Source organism: Geotrypetes seraphini, chromosome 4, assembly GCF_902459505.1.
Source record: "Geotrypetes seraphini chromosome 4, aGeoSer1.1, whole genome shotgun sequence".
NCBI lineage: Eukaryota > Metazoa > Chordata > Amphibia > Gymnophiona > Dermophiidae > Geotrypetes > Geotrypetes seraphini.
The window spans coordinates 140,997,354-141,012,251 of NC_047087.1; the positions used below are offsets into that span (position 1 = coordinate 140,997,354).

The 14,898-nt window shown below is 45.4% G+C and overlaps 1 protein-coding gene across 4 annotated transcripts in view; it reads left to right on the forward strand.

Moving 5' to 3' along the window:
• The window catches only part of FHOD1 (formin homology 2 domain containing 1), a 471,898-nt gene that overhangs the window by 433,683 nt on the left and 23,317 nt on the right, over positions 1-14,898 (forward strand). For all 4 annotated transcript variants that reach the window (XM_033940727.1, XM_033940726.1, XM_033940728.1 and 1 more), the window contains 3 exons: positions 943-1,104; positions 4,090-4,277; positions 12,441-12,633. In XM_033940727.1, coding sequence (XP_033796618.1) covers positions 943-1,104; positions 4,090-4,277; positions 12,441-12,633 — 543 coding nt within the window. The remainder of the gene's footprint in view (positions 1-942; positions 1,105-4,089; positions 4,278-12,440; positions 12,634-14,898) is intronic.

Genomic DNA, 14,898 nt, shown 5'->3' on the forward strand with positions numbered 1-14,898 from the left:
GACTCTCCCTCTGATGTCACTTCCTAGGTGCAAGATCCAGAAATATCGTCGGTGGGAGAGCCAACACTGGTGTGAGCAGCAGGTTGAAGTTTCTGCTTGCTCCAGCGAAGAGAGAGTTACAGTGGTGGGGGGGAATGAAGGCATGTTCGTGGCGGGGGAAAGAGTGGTAAGGATTGGGGGAGCAGAGAAGAAGAGGGGTGCCGGCACCCTCATCAAGATAGTGCCTGGAACGGACAGCCCCACCTCCTCTTTACTATGCCACAGGGGGTGGGGCATGTCACTGTGCTGCAGCAGGGAATCTTAACTTCTCCTGCCCACACCCACCATCACGGTAGAATGCCTTCATTCAGACAGAGGAAAGTAATTTTCACATAAATCAATTTATCCAGGTAAATGTCGTAACATTATTCATTGCCCTCAGAATGATCCCTCCATTTAGAAAATGCCCTCTGGTGAGCTTATTCGTATTCTATACCCAAACCCTGTTATTTGTTAGATCATTGGATGGGATGTTGTGTTTCCAGAAAGTTTTTAAAAAGTATCTTTTTACATAAATGTCTGCAAATTTGCATCCTGAACTTTAAATTGATACCTGAATGTGCTCACAACAACTATAACTGTGGAAACAGACTTTAATCCGTGTAACAGCATGTCTGTGTACTACCTACTACTGATTCATATTGTGCATGTTGATCTGTAACACGTTCTGGACTCTTTTGGGAGGACAGGCTAAAAAATTGAAAGAATGAATGAATAAATAAAGTGGCCTGTTGAATAGTATACGTTTAATGCTATAATATTTTTAAAGCTTCATTATTATTTGTAAATACAGAATCAAAATTAAAAGCATGAAACACTAACGTCAACTAAGGGAAATTAAAACCTCACTTTAATGGAAATGTTAGTGTTTGTAAACATTCTTTATTTTTTTTTTCATTCCAGGCTGAGGGATTTGAACTCTCTTACCTGCAAAAGGTATCTGAGGTGAAAGACACAGTCCACAGGCAGTCACTGTTGTATCATCTTTGCAATATTGTAGTTGATAAATTTCCAGATACGTCTGATATTTATTCTGAGATTGCAGCCATCACACGATCTGCTAAAGTAAGAAAACATATTTACAATTTCCTTGAGAAAGTATATTTGATAGCTGTCATTTTTCTTTCAGCAGAATTTTTCCTCCTTGAATGTTTCTACATTCAAACTCACCTTATTGTGGAACACTTAAAGAAGTGAAAATATTTAGTGCAGTGTGTATTAATGAAAAAATAATCCTCTTTTTACTGTATATACTTCAACATAAGATGATCCGAATAGATGTTGAGACCCCCCTTTTCCCCCCAAAAAAGGAGGAAAAAATAGTTGACTTGAATATAGGTCGGGCAGCTTAATATTCAAGTGCCCTGCCATGTCAAGCTCTGCACCCAGCCCCCTCCCTGCCAAGCTCTGCACCCAGCCCCCTTCCCTCCCTCCCCTGTCAGACACTGCACCCAGCACCCTTCCTTCCCTCTCTCCCCTCCCTGTCAGGCTGTGCATCCAGTGCCCATCCTTCCCTCCCTTCCCTGTCAGGTTGTGCACCTAGCACCCTTCCTTCCCTCCCCCCTGTCAGGCTCTGCACCCAGCACCCTTCCTTCCTTCCTTCCCCTGTCAAGCTCTGTACCCTCCCTCCCAGGCTCTGCCCTCTGCCCCCTTCCTGCCCTAGTCTCATACCTCATCTGCTGATACCCAGTGGAGGTGCAGTGGGCAGGAGTGAACTTTCCGAGTTCCTACCCAGCTGCTAAGTGGCTGCTATGAGTTTCTTCGGCCGCGATTTGGCACTGCTGCTTGGTGCTGAGCGGCTTCCTTACTGGCTCCCGCGAAGGAGGCCGCTCAGCACCAAGCAGAAGCGCCAAATCGTGGCTGAACAAACTCGCAGTAGCCACTTAGCAGTGGGGCAGGAACTCGGAAAGTTTGCTACTTCCCACTGCACCCCCACTGGGGATCGGCAGATGTGACATGAGGCTAGGGCAGGATGCCGAGCCTGGCAGCGGCCTACAATAATTCTGGGAGGTGGCGTTGGATCGAATATAAACCGGGACCCCATTTTTGGGCCAAAAATCCCGGTTTATATTTGAGTATATACAGTATTTTTGGATTTGTAAACAGTGCTGCCTATTTTTCTCCTGGGAGGGAGGGCACATACACAAGCAAGGAAAGCATATGGAGCACTATTCATAAGAACATAAGAATTGCCGCTGCTGGGTCAGACCAGTGGTCCATCAAGCCCAGCAGTCCACTCACGCGGCGGCCCTCTGGTCAAAGACCAGCACCCTAACTGAGACTAGCCCTACCTGCGTACGTTCTGGTTCAGCAGGAACTTGTCTAACTTTGTCTTGAATCCCTGGAGGGTGTTTTCCCTTTTGACAGACTCTGGAAGAGCGTTCCAGTTTTCTACCACTCTCTGGGTGAAGAAGAACTTCCTTACATTTGTACGGAATCTATCCCCTTTCAACTTTAGAGTGCCCTCTCTTTCTCCCTGCCTTGGAGAGGGTGAACAACCTATCCTTGTCTACTAAGTCTATCCCCTTCAATACCTTGAATTTTTCGCTCATGCCCCCTCTCAATCTCCTCTGTTCGAGGGAGAAGAGGCCCAGTTTCTCTAATCTTTCACTGTACGGCAGCTCTGCCAATCCCTTAACCATCTTAGTCGCTCTTCTCTGGACCCTTTTGAGTAGTACAGTGTCCATCTTCATGTACGGCGACCAGTGCTGTACACAGTACTCCAGGTGAGGGCACACAGTACAGTAAGTTTGGGTGGGTTTTGGTGGGCTCTGGTGGGCTCACATTTTCCACCATGAATGTAGTGGGTATCATAGAATATGGCCACCTCTCTCTATGGTTTACTAAACTGCTCAAAAGACAATAGGAGAAACTGCCTTCACAACAGTGAAAGACACGAAAATAACAACGAAAGAGACCAGATGGTGCTCAATCCTTTATAAAACAGATTCGACATGATCATATTTTGGCCTCAAAAGGCCTGCCTCAGGAGTCGATATTGAATGATAAAACCATAGATATGGAAATCCATATATCCAAATATTACAATTAGACTCTTAAAACACCAAGATAAAAACTGGCGGCGAGTATAGTGAAAACGCATAAGACTGTACTCGCCGCCAGTTTTTATCTTGGTGTTTTAAGAGTCTAATTGTAATATTTGGATATATGGATTTCCATATCTTTGGTTTTATAATTCAACTAATCTTATAGCCCGTTACATTAATGGGTGCTAGAATATATGTGTGTGTGTCTGTCTATTTCTTTCTCTCTCTCTCTCTCCTTAGCCGCTTTCTGTATTTCTGTCTTTCTTTTTCCTCGGCTGTCCACCCATTCTCCCTTCCTTTTACCTTCCCTGTGTCCACCACCACCCCTTCACTGCTCCCCTTATACAGGAGCAGCCCTTCTCCCTTTTTTTATCTCTCCCCTGTCCAGCAGCACCTCTTTCCTGTCCCCCTGTCCAGCAGTAGGCCTCCCTTCCTTTTTCTCCCCATCTCTTCCCCTATCCAGCAGCACCCCTTACCTCGCGTCTGCCCTCCGCCGACAGCCGCCTCAAGCCACCGCGGCCTGCAGACGCCAACAGCCATGGTGACCTGCAGACGCCAAGAGCCGCCGCAGCCTCCACACCGCCTGAAGCCGACATCCACCTTGGGAGAGAGAGATGAGTGGAAGCACGCATGTGCACTCCTACCTGCGGGGACCTACAGCGCACGGAAAACGGGAACACGCTGGTAAGAGTGCACTTGTGTGCTTAGGCTTTTATTATATTAGATATCAAGACCCCTGAGGCAGGCCTTTTGAGGCCGAAATACAATCGTGTCGAGTCTGTTATATAAATAAAGGATTGAGCACCATCTGATCTCCTTCGTTGTTGTTTTCGTGTCTTTCACTACACTGCTCACCAGGCTACTCTACTAGGATGTCCCATAATAATCTGCAGCTGTCATTGAGGTTGGTATGTACATTCAACACTTGCTGTGGATTAACTATAAAAGATAATTTTTCAGTGCAATTAATAGCTTTTCTTTTTTTTGCTCTGTATTTTCTCAGGTGGATTTTGATCAGTTAGCTGACAGTTTGGTGCAATTGGAAAAAAGATGTAAAATATCATGGGAAAACCTAAAGGTGATAGCAAAACATGAGAAGTCCAACTTAAAGAAAAAAATGACTGACTTTTTAAAAAATTGCACAGAAAAAATAATTATTTTGAAAATCATACACAGACGAATTCTAAACAGGTAAGTTTACTTGTACTGTATGTATTCCATACATGTCACAATGACATGCAGTCATTGTGACATGTAAAGAGAATTGTGGATTGGGAGTGAGAGCATGAATTTATTGTTTGATGCCTTCTTAGTAGATGATTTGTTAGGTGGTTGGAGGGAGAGCAGAGTACCTTGCTGTCTTGATGCCTAATCTAATCTATAATTTGTGAGTCACTCCATGCTTAAGTAGGTTCAAGGTGATGTACAATTTGAGAAATGCAGAGAAGAGAGGGGGGAGATAAGAAAAGAGGCTGGGAGAGGAGTGAGAGGGTAGAAGGTCTTCTAAAAATGAGATAGAGAAGAGAAATTAGCAGAATATTTTACATTGAAGAGTTGAAATCTCAGATGTAAGAAATGACTTTGTGTGGAGCAACTAACTTTTTATGCCTGAAATTCTCTTTTAATGTTCATGTGTTTAAAGTTTTAGGATCCCATGGCCCTCCACTTATTGCCATGTTTCATTCCAGAATTGAAAGGCATCATGTGATGCAGCAAGGTCAGTTATCCAATTATGCCTGCTCTCAAGGGCACTAGTGCAGTTAGGAAACAGAATTGAGCAACAATATAATAATGGGCAATTTCAATTACCCCCAACATTGACTGGTTAAATGTTACATCAGGGAGTGCTAGGGTGATAAAATTCCTAGACATAATAAATGATTGCTTCTTAGAGCAACTGGTCCAGGAACCAACAAGAAGGGAACTATTTTAGATTTGGCTCTTGGTGGAATACAAGGCATAGTCCAGGAGGTAATGATGTTGGGTCCACTGGGAAACAGTGATCATAACATGATCAAATTTGAGCTGATACCTGGAGTGATAAATCTAGGGTAGCAGCATTTAATTTTTGATAAGGCAACTATGATAAAATAAGGAAAATGGTTAAAAAGAAGCTAAAAGGATCGGTTTGAAAGGTTAGGACTGTAAATTGGGCATGGATGTTATTTAAAAATACTATCATGGAAGCCCAGACCAGATGTATCTGGCGGCTGTTATAGGGGAAAACACCCTCCAGGGATTCAAGACAAAATGAAGCAGGACATATGCAGGTAAGGCTAGACTCAGTTAGGGCACTGGTCTTTGACCTAAGGGCCACCGCGTGAGCAGACTGCTGGGCACGATGGACCACTAGTCTGTCCCAGCAGCGGCAATTCTTATGTTCTTATGTACATATTAACATAGGTAGAAAGAAGAAGAAACGAGAGCTGGCATTGTTAAAGGTGAAGTGAAAGAGCTATTATACCTAAAAAAACAAACATCCTTTAAAGAATGGAAAAAGGAACCAAATGAAGAAAATAAGAACAGACAAGCACTGACAAGTTAGATGCAAAGCATCAATAAAGAAAGAATATGAATAGACTCTTGCCAAAGAGGTAAAAACTCATAATAATTATTTTAGGTACATCAGAAGCAAAAAACAAGTGTGGGAGTCCGTGGGACCTTTGATCAAGGAGAAAAAATGGTGCTCAGGGAGGTTGAGGCTATAACAGAGATACTGAATGAATTATTTGCTTCGGTCTTTACAGAAGAAGATGTAAGAGTCTACCTGAACCGGAAATGGTTTTCAAGGGTAATGATACAGAGGAACTGAAAGAAACCTCTGTGAATCTAGAAGATGTACTAAGCCAAATCAACAAGTTAAAAAGTGATACATCACCTGGACCGGATGGTATACATCCCAGGATCCTAAAAGAACTCAAACATGAAATTGCTGACCTGCTGTTAGTGATCTGTAACCTGTTGCTAAACTCGTCTGTAGTACCTGAAGATTGGAGGGTGGCCAATGTTATGCTGATTTTTAAAAAGGGTTCCAGGGAAGATTGGGAAATTACAGACCAGTAATCCTGACTTCAGTGCCAGGCAAAATAGTGAAAACAATTATAAAAAAAGTTAAAATTGTAGAATACGTAGACAAATATGGTTTAATGAGATAGCATGGGTTCAGCTGAGGGAGACCTTGCCTCACAAATTTGCTTGACTTCTTTGAAGGTGTGAATAAACATGGATAAAGGTGAGCTGGTTGATATAGATTTTTAGAAAGCTTTTGGCAAAGTTCCTTATAAGAGGCTCCTGAGAAATTTAAAGAGTCATGGGATAAAAGGCAATGTTCAGTTGTGGATTAGGAATTGGTTATCAGATAGAAAACAGAGGGTAGGGTTAAATGGCAATTTTTCAGAATGGAGGAGGGTAGCTAGTGGAGTGCCTCAAGAATCTGTACTGGGACCAGTGTTCCCTCTAAGCGGGCGGGTGTTGTGAGCAAATTTTTTTCACCGTGAGCCAAAAATATCGGGCGCCAGCAAGTTATGAGCCAACTCGCCCGATTCTCCTCTCGCCGCCCTGCCATCTGCCGTACGCCTCTTCCGATCGTGCGCTGTGACGAGAAACGTGTGCGCTGCGATGTAATATTTTGTGCGCCAGCGCACGCCAGCGCAGCTTAGCGGGAACACTGGTTCAAATGGTTTTATTTATTTCCCCAAATTTATTTTTGTTATACGCATTGAAAATATTTGATATTGCGTTTAAATCAAAATCTCAATAAACTTGAAACGAGTGCCCGTGAGATTGTGGGAGGGTTAAATACTCAAAACTTAGAAGTTTTTGCTACGCCAGCTTTCTGGTATCTTTACATACAGTGGCGTACCTAGCATATGTAACATCCGGGGCCCATCATTTTTTGGCACCCCCCCCCCATCTGTAAGAAAAACATGATTTTTAGTAACAAACCACACGTCACACATGAGTACCTAGGAAAAGGCAGCATCTTACATATTGCAGTGAGCAGTACATCAATACACCCATTGTAAAACTAAACAAGCCAGACCAGCACAGATCAATCCTACACCGTCAATCCTAACAGAAAACCATATCTTTCGAACACACAGAACACAGAAAACACCTTCGCCTAGTAAGGAATATGTAATCACAAACTAACCCCTCCCTCTTTTACAAAACTGTAGTGTGGATTTTAGCTACGGAGGTAACAGCTCTGATGCTCATAAAATTCTGAGCATCAGAGCTGCTACCACCAAGGCTGGTGCTAAAAACGCTTCACAGTTTTGTAAAAGGGGGGATAAAATAAAAATACATAGACAAAGGTTAAATTGAACCAGCAAGAAGCTGGACTCTGCATACAATGCTTCACAGAAACAGTGACACATGTCTCCTAAAGCAATAAATAAATAGAAATTTTTTTCTACCTTTGTCTTCTGTGGTTTCTCCTTTCCTCATCTTCTTGTAACTCTCTTCCTTCCATTCACTGTCTGCCGTCTCTCTTCCCCTATATGGCATCTTCTCTCCTTCTATGCCCCTTCCAGAAACTGTATGCCTCCCCCTTCCATCTCTCCTTTCACCCCATTGGTCTGGCATCTCTCTCCTCGCCTTCCCTCTCCCACACCTCTCCTCATAGTCTGGTATCTCCCCTTCCCTGATTCTCTGGCATCTCTCTCCTTTCCTTTTCTTCCATCTTTCGTTCCCCCTCCATGCTCTCACATCTCCCCCTTTCTTTTCCCTTAGACTGGCATACCTTCCTCCTACGCTCCAAGCCCTGGCATCTCCTTTAATTCCCTCCCTCATCTTCCTTCTCCCTCCAGCTGGGTACCGCAACACTCTTCCCTGCAGCTCTGCACTTCCCCACAATTGCCATGCTTCGGTTCCTCTTCTTCCTTCCTTCCTCCCCCCCCCCCCGCGGGACCCTGCGGCACCATCAACTCTTACTCCCTCTAATGTCGGCCCTGCAGCTCCAGACTTCCTCGCACCTTCTCCCCTCCCCCTTTGGATCGCTATTATTTTAAATGTTATAGCCGCGGAGCTGTATCCATCAGTGGAGATGTCTAACCTCGGCCTGCCCCGGAACTCTTACTGCAGCAGCCGCCCGTCTAGGCAGGAACAGGAAGTCACTGTTGCAGTAAGAGTTCCGGGGCAGGCCGAGGTTAGACATCTCCACTGATGGATACAGCTCCGCGGCTATAACATTTAAAATAATAGCGATCCAAAGGGGGAGGGGAGAAGGTGCGAGGAAGTCTGGAGCTGCAGGGCCGACATTAGAGGGAGTAAGAGTTGATGGTGCCGCAGGGTCCCGCGGGGGGGGGGGGGAGGAAGGAAGGAAGAAGAGGAACCGAAGCATGGCAATTGTGGGGAAGTGCAATCCCCCCAATGCGTCCCCTTACCTTACCTCCCCTTACCTTTGCGACGCGTGTGTGCGCTGTGAAGAGAAACTTTGCGCTGCGATGTAATATTTTGTGCGCGCGCGCAGGCCAACGCACCTTAGCGGGAACACTGACTGGGACCACTACTATTTAACTTATTTTTAAATGATCTTGAAATTGGAATGATGAGTGAGATGATTAAATTTGCAGATGACAAACTGTTCAAAGGTGTTAAAATGCATGTATATTGTGAAAATTATAGGCAGACCTTAGGAAATTGGAAGACTGGGCCCCAAAAAACAACTCTTAAATATGACTCTTGCCTCGATGGGCAACCAGTGTTAAGCTATATATGAAGGTATAATTCTGTTTGATTTTCTTAATTTATAAATTAATCAGACAGCTGAATTTTGTATTGTCTGCAAATGTTTAAGCAAACACTCAGGAATTCCCAGATAAACTGTTGCAGTAAACTAGATGTGGATGTGCAGCCATTTAAGCTGGGGAGTTATCAACGTGGGCTATGATTGTTAAGATGTGTTATTGTACTACCTTCAGTTATTAGTAACTAGGTTACACTGTATAAAATGGAACCCGCACTAATATAGCACGAGTTGGTGATAAAACAACACATCTTAGCAGTAGCCTACAATGATAAGCATGCTCTTAAACAGTGAGGCTGCAGGATTTTTTTGTTTTTAACTTTGGAGGCAGAAGTAAACAAAGTATAAAGGAGAATTACTACTTACTTAATCCCTTGTATAAATCCCTAGTTGAAATGAGCACTTTTTAAAAATGAGTACATGCCGTGCAATGGAGAAATGTTTTGTCATAAAATGTGTAATCCCTTTGAAAAATTGGAAATACATACGAGGGCTGTTCAAAAAGTATTCATAAAAAATACTCGTATTTAGATACAACAATCCTATATAATAAAACGCTAGCCGCGCATGCGCACTCAGACCTGCGTGATTTGTAATCCCTGATCCGTAGGTCCGTGGCCAGAGTGCGTATGCGGCGGACAGATCGGGAAAGCACAGCACAGCCGGTGACTCCCGCCTTCACTCACTGCCAAAACCACCACCTCCTCCTTCTCGCCGGCTCACCCACTTTTAAATGAAGAGAAAAGCGCTGCACCGCGCTTACACTGGCATTGCTATCTTCTGTCCACTGCGGGCCGCCCTTTCTGACTACTTCCTGTTTCCGCTAGGGTTGGCCGCAGTGGATAGAAGACGCCGAAGCCAGCGGCTGTAGCCGCCGATCTCCGTTCCTCCGGGGGGAGGGTCTGGGAGGAGAGGGATCGCGGCCACTCAGCGCCCCCACCGAGGAGCCCAGCAACTTTCCGGTGCCCGGGACCCAAGTCATTTGCCGCTCCCCTCTTCCCTTACTGCGGGCCCGACTGGCGATTTAAGCAGCGTGTGCAGCAGTCTTCACACGCTGCTTTGGGCCCTTCTACTGCCCTGATTTGCTCCGGACGTGCCAGAGTAAATCAGGGCAGTAGAAGGACCCGAAGCAGCGTGTGAAAACTGCTGCACACGCTGCTTGAATCGCCATGTGTAGTCAGGCCCGTGGGAAGGGAAGGGGGGGGCGGCAAAGGACTCGGGCCCGCGTTTGTAGTCGCGACTGTGGGAAGGGAAAGGGGGTAGAGGAAACGCTAATGCTGCTGCACAGGGAACTGGTGTGGGGGGAGGGAAATGGAAGGGGGAGGGAATGCTGCTTTGCACAGACAGACAGAGGGAGGAAGGGAGACAGAAAGACAAGAAGAAAGACACAGGGGCAGGTGCATAGGGAACTGGTGTGGGGGGAGGGAATGCTGCTTTGGACAGACAGACAGACAGAGGGAGGAAGGAAGACAGAAAGACAAGAAGAAAGACACAGGGGCAGGTGCACAGGGAACTGGTGTGGGGGGAAGGAAATGGAGGGGGAGGGAATGCTGCTTCAGACAGACAGACAGAGGGAGGAAGGGAGACAGAAAGAAAAAAAAAAGACACAGGGGCAGGGAGATATACAGAAAGACAAACAGACAAAGGGGGCCAGGGACAGAGACAGACAGAAAGAAAGACAGCGGGAGTCGCGTCAGGAGGGGTTCGGGATGCCGCAGAGGGAACTTTTCCAATGGGTGCAACTGGGCGGCTGTCGGGAGCCTCTGATCAGGGGCAGAGCAAGATAAGTGTATCATAGGGATAAGAAGGAGGGGGGAGTAAAAGGAAGGGACGCCTACTGCTGGACAGGGGGAGAAGGAAAGAGGTGCTGATGGACAGGGGGGGTGAAGAAAAAGGAACGGAGGCCTAATGTTGGACAGGAGGAGAGGAAGGTGCTGCTGGACAGGGGAGAGGTAAAACAAAGGGAGAAGGGCTGCTGCTGCAAAAGGAGAGCTGTGAAGGGGTGGTGGTGGACACGGGAGGTAAAAGGAAGGGAGAATAGACAGGGGGAGCAGGTAAGGGGTGGTGATGGACAACCAAGGAAAAAGAAAGACAGAAAGAAAGAAAGCGGCTAAGGAGAGAGAGAGAAAGAAATAAAGAGAGACACACACACATATATTCTAGCACCCGTTAATGTAACGGGCTATAAGACTAGTCTTATACTAATCTACTTCAAAGTAGTCCCCTTGGGCTGCCACACACTTCTTCCAACTGTTCTGCCACTGTCAGAAGCAGCGCTGGAACACCTCTTTTTGAGATTGCTCGCAGCTGCTCCCTCGCTTTCTACATGATGTCTTCTCTTGTCTGAAATCTGGTCCCCTTTAGGGTTGTACCCAAAAACCCAGGACTCATCACCAGTGATCACTGTGCTGAGGAAGTTGGGATTACTGTTCAGTCTCCAGCATGTCCCTTGCAATCTCCAAACGGAGTTGCTTGTGCTCGATCGTTAGCTGCTTTGGCACGAACTTTGCTGAAATTCTCCTGAAACCCAAATCCTCAGTCAAAATGGAATGAACGGATCCAATGCTGATGCTCGTCACATCTATAAATTCTCTGATTGTGATTCAACGATCCTGCATCACTAGGGTCCTCATTTGGTCAATGACGATCTCATTTCTGGATGTTGAGGGCCTACCAGAACATTCCTTCATGCTGATATGTGGCCATCTCTGAAGCAGTTGTACCACTCCTTTATCTGTTTGGTGCCCATTGCTTCGATCCCGAAGACCTGTTGAAATCTTGTGTATCGTTTCCACTTGGGAATCACCAAGAGTTACACAAAATTTAATGCTCAACTTTTTGTCATTTTGTCAAAAATGAAAATTGGACGGCGCTCGCTTACACTTCCTCACTCTTCAGCGGTATTCTTGTGACTGACAACTTCTGCAGGCAGGAAAAAATTCAAGCATGCGCATTAGGGTCGCCTACATATGTGCACCAAATCACACCTCCCTAGTTTTATTTGTTTACGCAAGAAAAATTAAGGTCTGATACTTTTTGAACAGCCCTTGTATGTAGATTTTTGTCCCACGTAACCAAGCTCCCTTGAACTTCTGTGTGGTGTGGATTTTCACATGTAAATGTTAGCCTTCTGAATTCAACAAAAACAGAAGATAGATCTGCTGTAGAATCAAATGCAAACACAAAACTTTATGGGTAGGAAAACAATGTCCAGGAGGATATTGCTAACATTTATTTCAATAGGTGTTGTTGCACTTTTGCAACTAAACGTTTCTCCATCAACATATCAGACTGCTGATGCAGGTGTTGGAGCCAAAACATGAATCGTATTGAGTCCATGTAATAAACTCATCTTTGTAAATGCCATATAGAATATTGATTGCCTCTATTGTCTCCACTGTTTTTTTATTGGCTTTCTGAAATCACCATTTACACATACAGTATATGAAATCTGCACATGTAAATACCATTATTTACCCATGGAGATGCTTCTACAATAATCCCCATTTCTTTTTTTAGGCCTTGCTTAGAAACCTTTTGAAGTTTGACACTTAGCCAATTTTAATACCTTAATTTCATGTCTTATCTTATTTCATTGTGTATAGGTTTCATTCTTTTTTACTGTATCTGGGTTATCCTTCCTCTTCTGTGAGAGATACAAAAGTTACTACTTTCTGTAAAATCATCAGTGAGTTTGCACTGGAATATAGAACCACCAGAGAGAGGGTACTGACACAAAAACAGAAAAGGGCAGCCTACAGGGAGAGAAACAAGACTCGGGGACGAATGATAACAGAGGTAAGATGTGTCCTTTGACATCTCGTTTTTAAACTCTGAATGTATTTTATTAATTAAATAGGATCACATCATATGTTTATTTATATAAAATACTAGTCTTATAGCCCGTTACATTAGCGGGTGCTAGAATATATGACACACATTTGTCTTTATTTTTTTTTCTCTCTCCTTAGCCGCTTTCTGTATTTCTGTCTGTCATTTTTTTTTTTTTTCCTTGGCTGTCCACTACCACCCCTTGCCTGCTCCCCCTGTCCATTCTCCCTTCCTTTTACCTCCCATGTGTCCTCCACCACCCCATCACTGCTCACCTTATCCAGCAGAAGCCCTTCTCCCTTTGTTTTACCTCCCCCTGTCCATCATCACCTCCTTCCTGCTCCCCCTGTCCAGCAGTAGGCCTGTCTTCATTTTTCTGCCCCCCCTCCCTGTTCATCAGCACCTCTTCCCCTGTCCATCAACCCCTTTTCTGCCCCTCCATTTCCCTCCCACTCCACTTCCCTGTGCAGTATTTTCCTCCCCCCAATACTGATTTTGAAAGGTAAGCAGCACTAATTCATAAGTAAACTAAGGCAATGTGTTCCAAAGCTTTAGCCTGTGACAAAAAGAGAACTCTGTATTCCAGTATGTTTAAATGATGCAAGCACTTGTCTATGACTCAGGCTGCCACGGTCAACATCCGCCTGGGGGGGGGGAGGAAGAGAGAGAGAGAGAGAGAGAGCTTCGGGCGGCCAGCAGCCGCCGCGGCCGACATCCACCTCGGGGGAGGGACAACGCGAGACCTGCCAGCGGCCGGATGCAATGTGAAGCAGCCATCTGTTGAGGCTGGAGTCGGGAGTCAGTGCCAGGAGTTTTAGCCACGCCTCTTTGAAAACTATCACGCCGCTGGAGCCAGGAGGCGAACAGAGAGGGTAGGGGGTGCTAGCGGCCGGCAGCTGCCGCTCCGAGGCCAGACCGTAAGCCGCGCATGCGCACTTCCTAGCTACAGCTCACGGAAAACGGACGCACGCATAGGAAGTGCGCATGCGCGGCTTACCATTTTATTATATTAGATGTCAAATATTTTGGGGTAATTTTAGAACAGGGCATCTAGAGAGAGTGAATAAAATGTGCCTATTTTATGCAGAAAACATGAGCATTAATGTATGCTCAAAATATACACTAGAAAAATCATAGGTGCAAACCAGAGCTCCCTTACAAAGCTACATCTATTCCGAGACACACATAAATACTGAATGCAAATATGTGAGAACACATGCACATTTAATGGAGCAGTTATCAATAGCAAAATCAGGCAGCTGATTTAGGATGGGCCTGAGAGCAAAGGGGGGCCACAAATGTCACCCCCCACCCCGTCAACTGAAGACCCCCTCCCCACCAAAGAGCTTACAGCATGTTGATCAGCTACCAACACTGTCCTGAAGATGCTGCCACCAGCCTCCATGTGCCGGGACAATGCTGGCAGCCTCCCAACATGTAAATTCTTTTGGCGGGGTGGAATTCTTTGGCTGAGGGGACTTTGGAATACCCACCAGCCACAGTAAAGAAGATGAAATTTGGGGTGGGCCCTGGCCCACTTATGGCTACGCCACTGTCATGCATGTACTTATGGTACCACACCAATTTCATCCTAATACAATCTTAAGGAGTGCCTACATGTTATCCACTCAAAAATATGTGTAGTATTTGTGTGCGTACTCTTGCACAGAGTTGCTTATAAAGTGCAGTCTATTCATGGTTATAAAACTTTTGGCACACTTTTGAGATTGCCTTGTTGAGCATAGCTATAGATTCTAACTTTTTCCCTGAATGAAAATATTTTAAACTAGTGTTTAAGCCCGTTAGATTAACGGGTGCTAGAATATATGTGCAGACTTAGGATTTTCTTTTCTTTCTTTCTTTTTTTTTTTTTCTTTCTCTCCCCCCTGTCTAGCGGCATCACTTTCCTGCTCCCCCTGTCCAGCAGTAGCCCTTCTCCCTTGCTTTTACCTCCCCCCCTGTCCAGTAGTACCCTTTCCCTGTTCCCCCTGTCCAACAGTAGCCCTTCTCCCTTGCTTTTACCTCCCCCCTTGTCCAGTCCTGCTTTTACCTAACCATATTCAAGATCCCATTTCCCCTTTACCTTATCTATTTCCATCTGGCGCTGTTGGGATTTGGGCTCCGGGGGAGCTGACTTCTGCATTGTTTGCCGACGCACTCTGGCGCGGGGCCTCTGCTGGGCCACGGGGAGCTTGGTTTGGCCACACTGCATCTGTGGAGTTCGTTGTCCGG